Source organism: Centruroides vittatus, unplaced genomic scaffold, assembly GCF_030686945.1.
Source record: "Centruroides vittatus isolate TY-2023 unplaced genomic scaffold, ASM3068694v2 contig_364, whole genome shotgun sequence".
NCBI classification, from domain to species: domain Eukaryota; kingdom Metazoa; phylum Arthropoda; class Arachnida; order Scorpiones; family Buthidae; genus Centruroides; species Centruroides vittatus.
In genome coordinates this window covers 2,069,723-2,089,661 of record NW_027122188.1, presented here as the reverse complement: position 1 = coordinate 2,089,661, position 19,939 = coordinate 2,069,723, and the positions used below count along the sequence as shown (strand labels likewise).

The 19,939-nt window shown below is 30.6% G+C and overlaps 1 protein-coding gene across 1 annotated transcript in view; it reads left to right on the top strand.

The window, feature by feature from the left end:
• The window catches only part of IFT52 (intraflagellar transport 52), a 48,171-nt gene that overhangs the window by 21,849 nt on the left and 6,383 nt on the right, over nucleotides 1-19,939 (top strand). Inside the window, exons 6-10 of the mRNA XM_067270123.1 lie at nucleotides 1,236-1,362; nucleotides 4,065-4,151; nucleotides 9,343-9,411; nucleotides 15,276-15,430; nucleotides 15,508-15,595. Coding sequence (XP_067126224.1) covers nucleotides 1,236-1,362; nucleotides 4,065-4,151; nucleotides 9,343-9,411; nucleotides 15,276-15,430; nucleotides 15,508-15,595 — 526 coding nt within the window. The remainder of the gene's footprint in view (nucleotides 1-1,235; nucleotides 1,363-4,064; nucleotides 4,152-9,342; nucleotides 9,412-15,275; nucleotides 15,431-15,507; nucleotides 15,596-19,939) is intronic.

Genomic DNA, 19,939 nt, shown 5'->3' with positions numbered 1-19,939 from the left:
ATTTTTCAAGCTATTTTTTAAAGAATAAGTTATGGAATATGCGCTGCTCAGAAATTAAAGAATAAAAATGATGATGGTATTTAAAAGTTATCTTATAAACATGCTAATATATCTAATTTTTAATTTTTCTTACATTGATCTTTCAATATAAATTTTAATAATATAATACCCTTCCATCTAATTAAAATTGAAGTGTATAATATCAATTTAATCAAATTATTAGCAAAATTATAAAAAAAAAAAAACATAAAAGATTAAAAGTAGTGCATGATTATGTTTGATTTTAGTTTTTACCTTAATAAATCTTTCTTGTATTACAAATATATTCTGAAATGGTAATAAAAGTTTATCATTTGTTTGCTATTAAAACATTTGAAATCTATTATAGATTTTTCTTGAAAAAAAAAACACTTTTTGATATAATCTATTGATTTTCAATTGTTTTAAAATAAAACAAATTTAATGTTTGATATCTGAAAATTTATTACATAATTTATAGCATATAATAGATTTATAACAAATGTATTCTTAGAGCTGCCGCAAACTACAGGAAGCAGGATCTAGCATATGCTCAGTCGCGCTCCCAAGCCCTGCCTTTTTCCCATGAGGCTATGAGCCACTTTTGCTAGGTAAGCTACACGGGCATGAAGTAGCCACAAACTACACGTTTGTTTGCGTAACGTAGTCCACATGACGTGGATTCCACAGATGTGGATTGGCACATCTGTGTCAGGTGTAGAACAAACATTTTATTATAACCTATACTTGTAATCAGTAAGTTTTCGTTCTGAACTTTGAAACAGCATGGGTAAAACATGCTTACTAGTTAAGCCTAACTAGGCTTAGCTAGTAAGCATGTTTTACTAGTTAAGCCTAGTTAGGCTTAACTAGCCGAAAACTATTCATATATAACTATTTACTGTTTATATACATGTGACATGTTCATGTAGTCATCCATCTTGCCCACTCTCTCTTGCTAGTGTGACTGCTCTTGCTGTTGAATTCTGTGAACAGCAAGCATACTCTCATATCACTGTGCTAGCAAAGGAAATACCGCATGGGCAAGAAGAAAGGGGTGGAGCCTTTGACGTCATCAGTTGTGCTAGTGCACATTTGCTAGCATTTTGCTCTCACAAAGTGCTAGTTTGCGGCAGCTCCTTATGGCAAAAATTTTCAAGCTTTTGTTATTCTGTGTTTATGGTGATGATAATGTATTTAATTTTTTGATGATTTAGGGCCTTATCATTTTTATATCCATATGGAGCAACTTTAAATGTTGCCAAACCTGCAGTTGCTGTTCTTTCATCAGGAAGTGTAGCATTTCCATTAAACAGACCAGTTTGTGCCTTATATGTCAATCCAGTAAGATAATTTTTTAAGTTTTTTGAAATAAGTTTTTTATTTAATATTATATTATTTTTAGTTTAATACTATACAGTTATTACTGTTTCCAATTCAAATAATCATATTTTTTCAATTCTTCCAAAAACTGGTTGCATGTAATGAAAAACATATCAAAACCTGTAAAACTATTTAATAATACAAATGTTTTCATTCATTACCCATGAACATCATCAGGTATATTTAAACTTCAAATCTTTATTTTTAAATGTGTTTGATTGTTTAAAGTTGTTCTGTTTGGTATTTGTTAATATATACCTGATGATGATGAACAACAATGTTTTAGTAGTTAAATAGTTTTACTGGTTTTGGGTATATTGGTATGTTTTTCATAATCATATTTAATATTCATTTAAAATTTTGAATATTGACATACAAATATTTAAGCCAAACGAACAAATATTTTATAAACATATACAATACAAATACTTCTGCTAATTTTTGTATTACTTATCAAAACAGTCTTGCAACCCGTTCTGCATTACTTCCTTGAGAACTATCATCATAACACTTTTTACCTCTTCTTCTGATTTGAATCTGTAATTCTTCAGTAGAGCAATTTTGGTGAAGATACAAAAGTCTATGGGATTGAGGTTCAATGAATAAGAAAGCTGTGAAAATACAGACATCTAATGTTTTGTCAGATATTCATTAATTAGGAAAGTGCAATGTGCCAGGAAATTATTGTGATGGAAACCTAGCTTTTTGCTTGCTAGTCCCATTTTTAAAAACATATATAATTTGTATACATGTATAAATGACAGGGCATCATTATTTTATGCTTCTTTAAGCTCATTAAATGTTTTGGTAAAGTTTTTACCAAGTTTGATGCAGAAATTAATGTTGATTCATTGCTTGTAATATGTCATTTCAGAATTCTGATAGTGCATACCTATCTATTCCAACACTTTGATATTTTGTGTTCTAATTCATCTGAATACATACATCCACTATGTGTCAAACAAGTACTGATATATCTAAGTAAAATGTTTGAATGCACATACAGTTTCCATGTAATGCAATTACAGTCAGTGCTAGGTAATTTCAAAATTTCATTGGTAAAATATAATTAATTACAGTTATCATAATAATTTTTTTTTTTTTTTTAATAGGAGAAAAATACTTTAGGCAAATAGAAGGAATAAGTATGGGAACAGTTATAGGACCTAAACTGGCAGAAATAGTTATGATTGAAATTGATGAAAAGATAGTTTTTCAAAAAGATTAATCTTTATGGCAAGATACGTGGATGATATGTTTGTAATGTATGATAGTACTAAAATTGATGATAAGTGGATTCTAAAATTTGTTAATGATTTAAACCTTCCATAAAATTTGAAATTGAACTGAAAATGAATAAAAAATTAAATTATTTAGATATTACAATAACTAGATCTGACAAAAAACTTCAAATAAGAACATATGAAAAACAATGTAATACAGGAAAAATGATAAATTATAGATCATATTGCCCATTATCTGTAAAAAAGAATGTATTTATTGCCGTCTTAGCCAAGATATGTGAAGAACAGCAAATTTACAGGATATAATAAGAGATCGACAAAATTTAAAACAGAAGTTTTTATTTAACAATTATCTGAATGCATTACTAAACAAATGGATTAAAAATCATAATTTGTGTAGATTTAATGTAAAGGTTAACAATAGTAATAATAATAAATTTGTATCTATCCCATATGCTTAGGACATATTTGAGAAATAAAGTATTTAGAAAATGTGGTATTAATCTAGAGGCAAAACATTGTAATAAATCAAGAGATCTGTTAATTAAAACAAATAATTCATGTATGGAAAAATTAAAAATGTCCAGTATAGTTTATAAGTTAAATTGTACTTGTGATAACAAAGTGTACTATATTGGTGAAACTGGTAGATCCTTAGGTATTAGAGTAAGAGAGTGTGAATCAGCAATCAGATTAAGGTACAAACAATCACCATGGTCTGTTCAATATCTGTTCGTGGTCATGTTCATTGATAAAAATAATGTAAAAATATTAGCTAAAAAAAAAACAATTATTTACAAAAATTTAAAGAGTATATAATGATAATGAATAAAACATTAATAAATTTAAATAGAGAAATGGAAACAGATGATATATGGGATGACATCATCATCAGTAATAAGTGCTGTAGATGAGGGTAGAATAATGAGTGTGTCTTATGTATTCATGCATGTGGTTTTAATAATTGTAAATTTACTTCATTTTAGGTCATTGATGGTTTTAATTGTATAATTTATCTTATTCATTTTTAGATTATCTAAAGAAAAATACATAAAAACAATAAATTGTAATGCAAAGTTAATTTGGTTAATTTGTTGTGGAAGTATTATGCATTAAAAAAGATATAGAAGAATTTATAAACGATATAAAATGAAAAGTACAATTTCAAATACATGTAAAAAAATGAAATGTTTTTTCTTGGATTTGTTTAAACAGCTATTATCACAATGTATAATCATCTTGATTAGAACAAGCATTCATTTTTCACATAACGAGAATACAACACTTTATTCAAGAATAATATCATAGAACTCTTAATTTTTTACTTTGGTCATAGTTGTATGATGTCATTGTCATGAAATTATGACTTATCTAGTTCTTTTAACCTATTTGACAGTAATTTACATTTATTTATTTCAGAAAACTGATGGAAAAATAGCTGTATTAGGTTCATCACATATGTTTTCAGATCAGTATATTGATAAGGAAGAAAATAATAAAATAAAGGTGAGTAAATAAAAATAATATTATATTATATAAAATAAAATGATAAATAGTAAATAACATCCCAAAAATAATAATGTACTTTTTACTAGAAATAATTAGTTTATAGTGGTACCTTGTATTTTGAATACTTCAGAGTTCTAATGCAAAATTTGACAAAAATTAGCCTCAAAGTTTGAACTGCACACAGTGAAAAATAATGTGCTTAAAGCATAAATGCAATCTGTTATGTGTTAGAGTCATCTTTTGCATTATGCTTGTATGTTTTCAGTGCTTTTTTTGCTTTACTTTTAGTGTATTTGGTTATATATACTGTATTGTGTTATTTGTTGATTTTTAACAATTTCTTCCTGCAGTTTGTTGATGGCTTTTGGGTGCTTCCTATGTTTTGTATCCTTTAGTTAAACATTTCCCAAATGGAACTTTTTAAACCACATTTGACATGTTTGAAGTTTAGGAACATCTTCTTCATACATATTACAAATTTTTTTTACAGTTTGTACAGTATTATACCATTTTCAAAACTCATAAAGCATAACATGCATGATATGCTTTTTATCTGAAGACATTACAACTTGATTTCATTCAAACAAAATGTGAAATAAAGAGTTTAAAGAAGCTTCTAAACAAAGAATAAAATCTCGCACTATCTATAATATATTAAATTTCACAACTGTTATAATTAAATCACATGTCTATGTTAAGATGCCAAAATCCACTGTGTGAAACCAATAAATGCAATTTAAATTTTATTATACAGCAATGGCGTGCCATAACATTTGATGATAGGGAAGCTGTGTTTCTGTGAGAAGCCGACTTCGAGGAGCAGTCAGTCAGTGATGGTCTACTGTCCATTCATATTCGTTTGTTCGATAAGCCAGTAAAAACCATAGACTTCTCTAAATGTATTTTTAATTAATAGATTATCCAACGCACTTAATAAATAAGCAAGTTCAATATAATTACCTCTGTTATATACTGTATTGTGTTATTCATTGATTTTTAACAATTTCTTCCTGCAGTTTGTTGATGGCTTTTGGGTTTTTCTGTTATATTAGATTCAATAGATTCCCTATGCCCTCTAAATGCCAATTCTTGCTTCAATAACATCTACTAATTTAGATATAATATATCTATTAGCAGTAACTTTGTTATAATTTTCAATATTTAATTTAATTGTTTACTAATGTTAAATTCTATTCTATTTTGATTTCCAAATTGCTTCAATTTTACAAAAGAATCAATGTGGCATTTACAATTTGTGTTTTTTGCCAGCTTTACTCAAATTATTTAAATCGTCAAAGCCATTCTTATTCCACACACTAATTTTATTTGAAAATAGTAGTCAAGGCCAACAAAACAATTTTTGAATTTTTATGCATCCACAAAGTCATTTTATGTCTTTATAAATTTTATTGTGAAAAGGTTGAACAAATTTTTTTGTTGATGTATTTATATTTAATTTAGGCATTGGTCTTTCTCTTTCTCTTTTAATAATGTTTTCTTTTTCATTATATGGTTTTGAGCCAAAACTTTTTTGAAATAAATTGTCAATATCATAATTACATTTTAAATCACTAGCCACGATATAAGGGCTAAAATTAAAAATAAAATTTTAAAAACTTACTTGTTAAAATAAAATGTGTGATGGATATACAATTATACATACCTGGTACAAAATACTTAATTGTATGAATATACTTCTGAAGAAAATTATAATTAAATATAGTTTTGTGAAGAAACGTACTGTACATAAAAATAACATAAAATATTCTTTACTTTTTAAATATTAAAACAATCCACTTAGTTAAAATTGTTCCCTACCAGTGGCTCAAGGACGGAATCAGAGAGGATCTTGGTAGGTGTGCAGTGCGTGCATGCATGCCAAATCCCGAGGGTGCCGATACCGGTTAATGTCAAATGCCTCTTTTGTTGCATCACTAATATACCTCAAAGGACGTGACAGGGTTGTTGTAAATTTTAAACGTTTCTCACCATAGCTATAAAAATCTAAATTTGTTAAACTTAATAGTCATTTGTTTTCTAACTAATTCATTTTAGGACCAGATCTCCACGGAAATTTCCAAAATTTACAACATTTTGGTCACTCTCATTGAACTGGAAGAATTTCTATCTTTATTACATCTAATATTATGAAGAAATCAGTCCCCACTGTAAGCGGTTAGAGATTGCTTCGGTTAAACTTTTGTTTAAGTAAAATTCCGTCTCTTTCAGCAGGATTTTATTTATGTCCCTAATTCCCTAATCGCTTAATTATTTAACTACTTCTTAAGTACAAATAAGTTGAAACTGGTTACTTTGTACTTGAATATTTGTAGTCTTGGGGAAAAAGTGGAAAGACAAATTTTTATGACAATGGATACATAAATCGTAAATTTAAGGAAAATAATTCTAGAGCTTTTTCTGTACCTTGTGCATCTCTCTCATTCATTAAATTTAGTTGTAAATGATGCTATCAAAGTAACAGTTAATTTTTTAACATTGTACAAGAATTGTACACATTTTTTCCTCATCCCCTTATAGATGAGACATACAAAATTGTAATATCACTGGTTTAACATTGAAATCCGTAAGTAATATAAGATGGGAGAGCAGAATAAAAATATCAAATATTTTAATGGATTTTTTAAACTCCTGTCAACTATACAGAACTGTCATAAAAACATCATACCAGTAAATTCTTATCGGTTGGGTTAAGTTATAAATCTACTTGTGATTCACATAATGGGGTGAGGGCAGCCAAATATCTAGCAGGCAGGTGGCTAACAGCCCAGAACCGGTCCTGGATAGAACCATTGGAAGCGTTATACATGTGTAGCTTCCACCAGCTAAACCGGGTGAGGTTGGTGCTCTGCAAAGTGCATGCGCAAATGAGTATAATCTGGCCGTTTGGAAGCTGACAATACAGCACTTCCATTCTGCCACTAATATTCGAATATACAATAGCAATCTTATCATTTTTTTTTCACATGTAGTATAGAAATTTGTAATAAGATGTGGTTATAATAAAATATTAATTTTAATTATATGAAAATAATCGCACAATACGTATTTATTTTTTAGAAAATATAAGGGAAGCAGCGCTTCCACTGCTTCCAATGACGGCATGCCACTGTTATACAGTATTTACTTATTTTATTTATGGTTTATCATGATTTAATTTATTATTGGGGCATGTTTTAATTTACTTTTCATGTTTTAATTTTTTATTAGGGCATTTAATTATGTTAATTTTACTTTAAATTATCAGGTCAGTCCATAAGTCCATGCACATTTTTATGACCTTGAGAAAAATCTTGTTTTGCTGTTAAACATGTCAGTCTAATGTGATAATTTTTACACTGAAGTGTTAAATTGGATCTCATTCATATAATACTGTTTAGAATTGTGAAAATTTCAGTTGTTTATTTTCATTAAAATGGAAGTAACCGATGAATATAAAAGACATGTTTTATACTTTTTATTTTTAAGTGGTGAGAATGCTACAAATGCAGCCAAAAAAATAAATACTGTACATAATCAAATTGTAATTAGTGCAAGGACTGCGCAGAAGTAGTTTGAAAGATTTAGAAACAATGATTTTAGTGTGGAGGATAAGGCTCGTACTGGAAGACCCGTTGACTTTGATGATGATGCTCTCTCTGCACTAGTTGAAGCAGAACCATCTTTAACAGTTGATGAAATTGTGGAACGTTTAAATTCATCCCATGGAACTGTTCATAGACACCTACAACAAATCAGAAAAGTTTCAAAGCTAGGAAAATGGATACCACGTGAACTGTCAATAGCTAACAGACAACAACGTGTAAACATTTGCACGTCTCTTTTATACCGTATTGCTTTAGAACCTTTTCTTGGTAAGCTGGTTACTGGAGACGAAAAATGGATCCTCTATAATAATGTGATGAGAAAAAGACAATGGATGGATCGCGACAAGCAGCCAAAACCGACTGCAAAAGGTGGGTTGCAGCCAAAAAAAATTCTTTTGTCTGTTTGGTGGGATATGTCAGGTGTAATTCACTTTGAGCTGTTAGAATCTAATCAAACAATTACAGCTCAAATGTATTGTGAGCAATTAGAGCGTTTAAATGAAAAATTGAAAAAATTGACCGTCGTTAGTGAACAGAAAGTGAACAAGAACAAGAAGTGAACGTTAGGTTCTCTTGCAGCATAACAATGCCAGACCACACGCTGCAAAAATAACTGTACAGAAACTTGAAAGCTACAACTGGGAAATTTTACCTCATCCACCATATTCGCCAGATATTGCTCCCAGTGATTATCATCTTTTTTGCAGTTTGCAGAATTTTTTAAAAGGGAAAACTTTTGAGGATGAGAACAATGTAAAAAAGGCTATTTCTGAATATTTTGATTCAAAAACAAAATCATTTTACGAAGATGGGATTAAAAAGCTACCATCAAGATGACAAGAAATTGTACAAAATAATGGTGAATACATTATAGATTGAAATAAAATTTAATTAAAATTTTTTGCTGCTTTTTTTGTAGATAAAAATACGCATGAACTTATGGACAGACCTGATATGTATATTTGCTGTTTTAAGTTTATCAAAATAGATAATGTTCAGGGTCTGGAAATTAATTCACTTTCCACTGTTTCTAATGAGAAAAATTGATTGAACTTTGAACGATTCAGAGTTCGAATGACCTCCTGGAATGAATTAAATTTGAAGTATGACACACCACTGTATATATAATTACATAGTATTTAAAAGTTTTTTAAACTATCAGTCTGTATTGGGGGAAATTGTTATTGTCTTAACATTTGAATGAAATTTTTCTTGTTTTACAGTTTAATTTTAATTAAATATAAGCTAGATTTGAGAGAAATGATGTATTTTTCAAAGTAAATTTGATAAACATGTTAAAATTTTTCATCACAAATATGGCATATATAAGTGATGATTATTTTTGAACTTGAATATTTGTAGTCTTGAGGAAAAAGTGGAAAGACAAATTTTTATGACAATGGATACATAAATCATAAATTTAAGGAAAATAAATTTAGGGGAGAGGGTTAATCTTTCTATAGTAGATTTAGGATGATGTTTATTATTATTATTATTATTGTATATAAATTATTACTGCTTTCCAGTTTAAATGAATTATAATTTTTATCAAATCAAATATATATAGTTTTTGTTTGTTTCAGGATGTTATATTTCAATTTTTGACTAGTGACAGCATTAAACTGAATGCGATTGATGCAGAAGATCCTGAGGTATATTATTTGAAACATTACTTTTAGTTTTGCAGATATACATTGCTGGTTAAGAAAGAATAGAGATTAACTTAATTATGCATAAAAAATTTATCTCATAATTTTAATGATAAGTTAAGATTAGTTTGCTCTACATCATACACTATTTATATCCAGTAACTATCATAGTGATATCCAAATGTATTAAAGGTCAATGATTTTTTGATAATTTATACCAGGTATGTCAATTTTAATCTGAAAAAAAGCTTTTTAGATTAAATAAATTTTTTTCTGTCTGGGATAAGATCATTGTATGATTAAATGAGCAGAGAGTGTCCATTTTGTAAATTGGAAATTTATTTGATGTGACATTGGTTTTTCTGAATGTTTGGAATTGTCAGAAATGAATGGTGAATACATCTATGTGAGGAAAAAAGAAGATTGTTTTTTGATAAAAATTGTTCTGTAACTTTCATATTTAAACTGTTAGCATATTCAAAAAAAAAAAAATTAATAATTTATCCCAATTCTAGAGGTTTTTTATAACCCAAAAGAATAATAAATTACTTACATCCATAAACTATAAACTTTCAAGTATGTCTATCTACAAAATTTTGCAAATGATATAACATATTATGACACACACACTTTATATTGCTGAGAACCAACTTTATTGCTTTAAACAAATGTTTTCAACCTGATCAACCAGCCATTGTCAGGCCAATGATATAACTGTTCCTTTATTAAAAGTAGATTTATCATCATAAGTATTTGTTTATTTTTCATTTCTGTAATTAATCATATTTTATTAATAGACTGTTAGAGAAATTTAATTACAGGAAAAAGGATATAATGCACAAATTTTTAAATTATCTTAAAAATGTTTGCTTTTAGAAGAAAAATATTACAACTACATTTGTGAATTCCCCCCCAAAAAAGCTGTATAATTTGCAAAATTAACTTTTTCCAATAACATGCATTTTTCAGATATCTTTCATTTATTTGAATTATGTATCTTTGAGAATTGACAATTTGTTAATCTGATATTTTATTACTAGTAGATTGCTTGGGCAAAAAGTAAGAACAAGCATTAAAATGAAAACTATAGTAAGAGTTTAGTTATTTTTGCTGACCATTGACGTGGTTATCACAAAGTGTTAAATAAACTATACTCCTCAAAAGTGAAATGGCAACACACTGAAGGAATGCTCATAGCTGTATGCACATTGCAGGACCAGTAGAGATGATAGAGATATGCAAATGATTAAAAGAACAAACAAAGATATGTAACAGATACCTGTTTATTCAGTAATGAGTATGGTTCCCATGGGCAGCTATACAGACTGCTATATGGCAAGGCATACAATCAATGAGGTGCTATTAATGGTTGCCTGAGGTATCCCTTGCCAAGCTTCCCATTGCAGCATGCATGTCGTCTATTGTGTGTGGCTGTGGTCTCTCAGGCACCTCTTGTTCCACAGGCATTCAATGGGAGAGAGATCTGGCAAGGCTGCTAGCCAGGGAAAGATATGAATTCCGTTCAGGCTGGTGAGAGTTCATCATGCAATGTGCAGTTGGAGAATATCTTGCTGGAACACCATGTCGGATGTGGTCTGCACCAGTGGCCAAACCACAGGCCTCACAATTCGTGTGACATACTGGTCTGCTGTCAGAGTTCCAGAAATATGTACCAGGCTGTCTGATGATCAAACATGATGCTTTCCAAACCATGATGTCTGGTTTAGGGCCAATGTGATGGTGAAAAGGGCTGGCACAGAGTGTTCCCTGGAATACTGCCACACCTGACATTCCTCCATAGATGGAAGTGGGATTCATCCCGTAAACAATACCTGATGCCAATTAGTGGTCTACCTGTGATGACAATGACACCATGCCAGGCATACAGTTCTACTTTGTGCAACCTGTTGTGAATGGTTTGGTTTCAGATCCACCCATTGATGGTGATAAGTGGCTTCGGATGTCATATGCTATGGTAAATGGGTCCCAACGGACCATTCGGCAAAACTGCTGGTCTGTGTGCTCTGTTGTGTGCCGCTGCAATCCACTCCCTCTTCAACATGTTCCCAGATGTTCTTGCATTCATCATATCACACATTGCTGGATGGTACTCACATTGAGTACATGCTTTGTACTTACTAAGAATGCAACACTTATATGGTATGGAATGACATAATTTCATTGATCATTTACACAGGAATTGGTGTTTTTCAACAGAAGATAGTTGTTTGACTTTTGCTTGCACAAGAAAATTGAAGACATCAAATTTTTTCTAATGTTAACTAACATATAACTCACAGCTAAATATGAAATGGTAATTGGCCAACCAATCAAATTTTGTGAAAAATGCATCAAATATTTAAACTAAACATCCTTGAAAATCCCCAAAAACATATTTTGTGCTTGCTGGTAACTTTGTATTAATTTTAAGAATTTTCTTATTTGAATGCTGGCTAGATAGAAGGGTGTACCTGTTGCAGATAAGAGGTTAAAGTAGATGTTGATCTGGATGAGAGGATGACCCCTGAAAAGTTTTATTGCATTTCTGAAACTTGTTGAAATGTAAAAAGAACAAATTAACTAACATACTCTCTCTTTTATATATTAGATGGATATTGGTTTTATACTACAGAGTGAATAGAAAGTAACTAGGCATTGAGAAATTACTATAATTTTTATAATAATAATGCAATCAAAATAAAATGTGTGTGTGTATTTACATCAATCAATGGAATTTTATAATTCCTGCATTGGTGGTGTGGGCAGTGACTGAGAGTCTGCATATGCAGTGGCAAAAAAGATGGCTGACCACTTGTCTGTTCAGGAATAAGTGCAGATTGCTGCATCCTATAAATTGTGAAAATCAGTGATTGCTGTGTAGAGATGGTCTCATACAGTGAAGGGAGATTGTGCCACAATCCATCTAGAAACATTCAAGAATTGTTACTTGAAGCTTTGGTTGCTGCACAGAGAAGTGGCCATCCATCGACATCATGGTCTAAGTAAAACATGTCATTGGTAGATGGCACCAATGCCTACATTGAATTTTAAGGTATGCATCTGTATTTCTATTTAATAAGGTGCATTTCAAATAATTTTTATCATCTGTGCATTAGAAATATAGAAATTATAGCAAATTTCTCAATGTCTAGTATATATACTTTCTACCCATCTTGTAGAACAATAGTATATGTTTAATTATAATTGTTAATTTATTAAAAATGTGGCAAGAATATATTTAAATTGTTAATTACATGAAATATCTGTAAATTGATAATAATTTTCATGTATTTTATGGACTCAATCATGTATATAAATAATATTTCTAAATATATGATAATTAATGAAAATATAAATTTAAATGATGATAAAAAATTCCCAGATTAAAACTGATTTACTATAATTTCATGTAGTTAACTTATACTAGCATATATCTCACCAAAAAGTTCTAGAACAGGAATTAAATTTTTCTATAAGCCATATCTCCAAAGTATGTGTGGAAAATGACATTATCAGCAAGCAGTTTAGAAGGTATCGTCTCAAACATTCCATTCATTTTTATCTTCATAGATAGTTTGTTGTAAATATAATTATAAGTGAAATGGAAAACAATGCAATTTATACAGTTCCAGTTCAAATATTCTAAGTGTTGAAAAAACAAAATGGTAGCTGAATGACAAAATTTTTTTATTTCACTTCAGTTTTGTTTTATTTATTACTAGCTGACCCGGCCACACGTTGTTGTGGCTCAAAATGTATCTATTATAAATGTATAACACTTCTCCCGTGAAGGAAATTTAAAAAAAAATCCCTTCTTAGTGTACATTCTCTTGACGTACCTATTAAAACGCAATTAAAAACGCAAAAAACCGCATGCAAAATAGTATAAATAGAAGCCGAGATCTTCACAGTAAGCCTTAATCCTGTCCCTCTTCCCCCAGTGGGGGGAATTTCGACATGTATATTATATAAAAAACACGTGCGTATTCGAATGCAACGTTGTGTCAAAATTTCAAACGAATCGGTAGGAACAAACGAACGTTATATTTTATTTATATAGATAGATAGAAAATGATCTGGTTTAGTCCGTTCTCACAGAAAAACAATGCCTCACAGAAAAGCAAACTTAGGTCGTCGGAAGTTAGCGCCATCTGTTGGACATAAAAGCCTTAATCCTAGATGTTATCTTTTATGCCAAATATCCCCTTGGGGGTAGAATTGATCAAAATCCTTTCTTAGCGGATGCCTACGTCATAACATCTACTTGCATGCCAAATTTCAGCCCGATCCGTCTAGTGGTTTGGGCTGTGCGTTGATAGATCACTATGTCAGTCAGTCAGTCACCTTTGAGTTATATATATTTAGATACTGGGTGATCATAATTAATGTACCCCTATTCAGTACTGTCTAGAGAGAGATTTAGCAATCCAACTGCAACTAAATCTGGTATGGTGATATTTCAGGATATGCAGATGTTTCCATAAAAAAGATTAGTATCGAAGCTAATCACCTATGGCACTTTTAGCACTGCAAGCAACAAAAAAGCAGTTTCCTTTGCATAAGCAATTGTGTTGCAGTCAAGTTCTGAGTGTAAAAGTGGCCATAACTGTTGAATATCATTTTTATCAGCTGCAATGACTATCTTACTGGAACATGCATTTCTTGTGAAGTTGCCTTATGAAAATAATGACAATGCTGTAGCTACATGTCATAAAAATTTATGGCAAGAACCATTTACTTCATAAGCTCTCAGGAGAATGATCACTTTATTCAAGGAAACTGGAATCTGAGAATTCAACCAAATTGAGGATACAAACCTATCATTTCATAATGTTAAAACAATCACTTGTTGAAAGTGTTACCACAACTGTTGTTGAACAGTCAAAAATTAATGTTGCATGCTCCAGTAGTGTGTGTACAGTGTCATGGCAGTTCAGTCTATCCTATGGCAGTGTGGAAGATACTGAGAAAGTTAGTGCATTGTTATCCAATTAAGATCAGCCACAGCCAATGCTAACAGTTGTTTGCAATTGACAGGGAAACCCAACTGACCTTTGCATTAACCTTTCTTGCTAGAATGGAAATGGCCATGGAAGATTGAGGTTAAAATGGGCCTTGTTCCACAGAATGGAACATTGAACATCCATAACTGTTACATTTAGGCTGCGAAAACTCATATTTTCCAGAAGATTCCAATGCATTTGCATAAAATTATAGTTTGGTACAGATTCACTACAACATTTATCCTTGGACCATTTTTCTTCAAAGAAGATAGTTCCAATGGGCCTGGGATACAATAACCTAAAAATTATCTATACAAAGTTATGGTAATTAATTAATGATTTGAAAATTTGAAATAAAGATCTTTTGAAAACTAAATTATTTCAAAGTTTATAATTATTAAATTTTCAGCAGTGGTGTAGCGTAGTGGGGGCGGCAAAATTTCACAATAAATAATAATAATATCTTGTAAAAATTTGAACCTGTACAATACACAATAATGATGATTGTTCTTGCTGAAAAGTTCTTTAGAATTACTGTATATTTTAGTCTTTTAAATTGAGATACCTAAATAAGGGGGTGGCGAAATTTTCTTCTGCTCCGGGCGGCTGACAGCCACGCTACGCCACTGATTTTCAGATGTCTGAAAAACATCTAAATAAGATTGAAACTTGCTTTGTGTATGTGAATGATTTAATATCTTTTGGATTTAATCCAGTATAATAAAAATATTTCATTAGACTATAACCTAGTAGTTATCTGTTGCCAATTAGATCAATTCTAATCTGGAAACTTTTGTGTATAATATTTAATGTCTATCTGTCTAGAGAGTAAAGCTTTTCTGTTTATTATTATTTTTCTTTCAGATATCAGACTATTATACAATACCATCTATCAGTAAATTGTCAGAACAGCCTTTTAGTTGTTTACAGGAAAGCGAAGAAGTTCCAACAGATTATACCAAATTGTTTGATACAGCTCTCTTTCAATTAGATAATAGAGTATTACCAAAAGTGATCAAGTAAGTTATCTGACCCTTACTGAATATGCAACTAAATTATTAAAAAATCTAAATGAAATCAATTTGATTTATAATAGAGCATATGAAGAATTAAATATGAAACATGAACCTCTACGTTTAATTACACCACAGTTTGAAACCCCATTGCCAGCTTTACAACCAGCTGTAAGTTTGAAAAGATTTACTATTTAACTAGTTTTAAATACAAAGTATACAAGTACATAATTAAAGGGTTTCCAACCTTTTTTGCTTATTGGCATCTTTTCAAAATTAGATTTAATTTGCTGACCTCTTGTCACACTGATAAAAACAAGCATAAACTACAAATAGGATAAAACAAAAAAACAAATGGGAATTAATAATACACTAGAAGTTTGTTTTTAATCCAGTGCCTCATAATCTGTATACTGGTATTTCATGAATAGGAATTTGTTTGGACACTAAAGACTTATTATGCAAAGAAAGTGCAAAGCTATAAGCAATTACACATCATAGACATATTTGAAATGATCCAAAAATGTACTTAATTAGAATACCATGTTGTGGAGGCAGAAAAAGCCATAATGACCTGATCCCATAGATGAAACAGTTCCATTAATGTCATTTTAAGAATAGTTAAGAGGACCTCAAACTCCTATGCAATGTAATTTGAAAAACTATACAGTCCACATTGTATTGTGCTGAATGAACATCACTTTATTAAGGCTAGCGCACACATTTTGTGTTCAGTAATGTGTGACCAATGTATTTTGCTTCCCATAAGCCATTGCAAGAATGGTACATTTAAAACAGGATTTGTAATACTCAGAGCATGTGTAGCTTTTGTGAATGTATGCAGTACACTTTTGAAAAATTATTATTTTACACACATGAATTATTGTGAATGTTGATTTTGTGCAATAACATGCATTTTATGTTTATCCCATAAAAAAACTGGTTTACACTTCTAAGTAAAGCTCAGTGTTTAGATGTTTTCACTGAGCTTAAATAAAGAAGAGAGCTGAAGCTGAGTGTTTAAATAAAGAAAACATCTAAATAGATGTTTTCTTTATTTAAAAAAAATTTTGAAAGTTGTGACATAATACATACATATAAGAAAGACATCGGCCTTACACGAAGTGTTTAGCTGGCAGAAAAGAGGGTAAGGGGAAGGAGGGAGAGGAGATAAACAGTAGAGAAAGGTAGGATCCCTCTGAATGGCATAGATAAGGCTACAGTACCCTCTATGTTTGATGTTGGCATCCAGTTTTTAGGCTGCAAGGCTGTAGTCCCTTGAATAGTATAAAAGAAAACCTGAATGTAGCGAACACCAATAATTGAGTGCCGCCATGAATAGCTAAGTGTAGAAGTTAGTGCCAAGACTTATATCTACTTAATACTAATGAAAATGAACGTGATCGCGAATCTTAATACTAAACAGCTAGACAGACAGCGTGAAAAGCAAACAAACACAATGACAAACTAGATGAGATGAACGGAACAACAGAAACAAACGAGCAAGACTCCAAAATTTTTTTTAATTTATTTTTTTTATTTTTAAATGTTAACTTACTAACTAAACTAACCTACCATAACCTGGATAAACCTAACCAGATGACTAAAGCTAACAAACCCTAATCTAATTTAACCTAACCTATCACAACCTAACTGGAAACCAAGCCAAGAGTCCCTAATCTAACTTACAACTAGGACTAACTGAATTTAGACTGAAAAAGAAGACAGAAAATAAGAATTAAAATACAAAATTGAAAGGCAGCTATATACCGACAGTTGAAACAAAGCAAGGGAAAGTTAATTGCCATTGTTGTGATATAATACTGGAACCAAACTTGACAGTAAGACTCAACCTGTGAATAAAGTGCACATTACACAGACTTACAACTACAGGGAGTTTTGGATGAAGCAATGTCTCCAGGTAATAAATCAAGGAAACAAGCACCAACACAGTAAAAGGCTTCAAGCTTTACTTTGATCCTTCACTAATATTGCTCAAAGGTGCTTTAATGTTTGGCCAAATTAATACAACAGGTAACAACTTTAAGGTACAAAGTAAGCTTGAAGCCTGTTTTTATAACTGTTTGTTTTCCTGATATGGTGATATTGCTTCATCCAAAAGTTCTCAAAGTTGTCTGTGTAATGTGCACTTTATTCACATTTCGAATCTAGTTCCAGTGTCCTTATGTTACATTTTAGTTTCCTTTACTTACAATGGAACTGTCGGAGTGTCATCTAATAGATTTTAATAAAATTTAGTTAATAATTACGTTAAAAGTATACAAACTCTATGACAAATTTCTAGTATTCACTAAAAGTGTTAATCAGAGTTATTAGCAATCAAATGTCGTACTATTTTATAGTACTTAAACACAAATATGCAAATTTTTAGAAGTGAAAGGGTCGCGGAGGAAAACGGCGATATTACATTTAGAATAAATTCTGAAATTTTCGAAAATGGGAGAAGAATTAATAAAATTTAGTTTAATTACGTTAAAAGTATACAAACTCTATATTAAATTTGTAATGTTTACTAAAAGTGTTAATCAGGATTAATAGCAATCAAATGTCGTACTATTTTATAGTAGTTTAACACAAATATGAAAATTTTTAGTAGTGAAAGGGTCGCGGAGGAAGATACAGTAATACCTCGATTTTCGTTGACTTTGGTTTTCGTCGATTTTTTGCAAAAAATTTGCCTCGGATTTCGTCGGCGTGCCACATGATCTCGTTGCTAATTTTGCGAAAACAAAGAGCGACCCACGCATTTTTCTGCTCACAAGTCCTCGTGGCGGTGTTTTTTGCTGTACGAGCATTACTCCGCGCGTCTAGCCAAACAATTCCATTGCTTCCATTCTTTTTAGTTCCATTGTGGGACCAAAGAAAGTTTCCAGAGCCAGTAGCCCTTCGAACAAGGCCAGGAACACGATCGAGTTGAAGGAAATCATTAAAAAATACGTGACTGGCATTAAAATTGCTGAAATCGGTCGCATGTACTGTACTTTTCGGGAAGTCATCATCCACGATAAGTTTCGTTGTGGCGAAAAAGGAAGGAAAAAGGAGGCTAATGTAGCGAAAGGCGTAAATGTGCTAATGAAACAAAGACCGCAAACAATTGAAGAGGCCGAACAGTTATTATTAATTTCGATCAATCAAAAACAGTTAGATGGTGATTCTGTTTCGGAGACCATTGTATTAGTTTTTTATACTCATTTTATATTAATTTCTTAATTTTTTTAGTATTAAACACTACGAAAACAGAGGTATCACTGTATTACATTTACAGAGTAGAAGAAGAAATAACTCAAATAAATATTATAAAAAATTAGATATATATACTAGTTTAACAATGAAATTTAATATAAAAGTATTGATAGAATAAATATAAAGAAAACATAAAAAACGTAATAAATAAATACATTTTAATAGATATATTTAAAAGTTATTATATTCACAAATTATTAGATGGACAACTATTTACATGATATTTTTCAACAAAGCAAAATAAACAAAGAATCTGTTGGCATCGTGCACATTTAACAAATCGAAGATTTTCGCAATTACTCTCGACACAATTTAAACTGTCAGTGTTTAAAAAAGAAAAACAAACTTGTTTTACATTTAAGAATTGACACTTTTCATTTATGAGTCCAGAAGCGAACCATGCATGTTTAATCAAATTATTAAATATTGGCGCAGATAATTGATGATGAAGAATCGAATGTAATTTTATAATGCCATTTCTAGTTGTCCAAAACAATTTCATCGAAGAATCATTACAGAATAATTGTATAGCATTTAAAATTTCTTTAGCTAAAAGTTTTAATTGTCTATGAAATCCGACATCTAAAGGTTGGCATATAGACGTACACTTTGGTGGAATAATTAATATTTCGCATGAATTTTGATTTGTAGATGTTTGAAATACTGTATTATAAATATTAATATTTGTTTGTCCACTCCACGAGTCAATTATTAATAAAGAGTTTTCTGTTATATTTGGAGATAATACGTCTTTTACATAGTTTGTAATAATTGCTGTAGATAATTTGCCAGATGAGCTAGCTGTAACAGTTACGTTTGGGGCATTGAACAGCGATGCTTGAACTCTACGTCCAAAGGTTCCACGAGCCTCTTGTAAGCAAATAAATACATTACCTACAACTTGTCCGTTAGCATTAATTAAATATTGAACAGTGTAGGAATGCGTTACTTTATTACTTGGAGAATGTGCAAATCCAATAGTGTTTTTTTCTCCTTTATATGAAAGTGTTCTTGGTGAAATCATTTCGTATGAAAAACCACACTGATCCGTATTGAATATGAAGTTACGTGAATAAGACGGCAATACATTTTTTACTGTTGTTTGAAATTGCGCAGCTTTTACTAATATATCCTTTTCATTCACTATTTCTGTTTTATTTACAAGTTTTGTAATCTTTCGAGATACTAATCTACATTCTTTTTTAAATTTTGCAACCCAAGAATCACTAGCGGTAAACTTAATTGAACTAT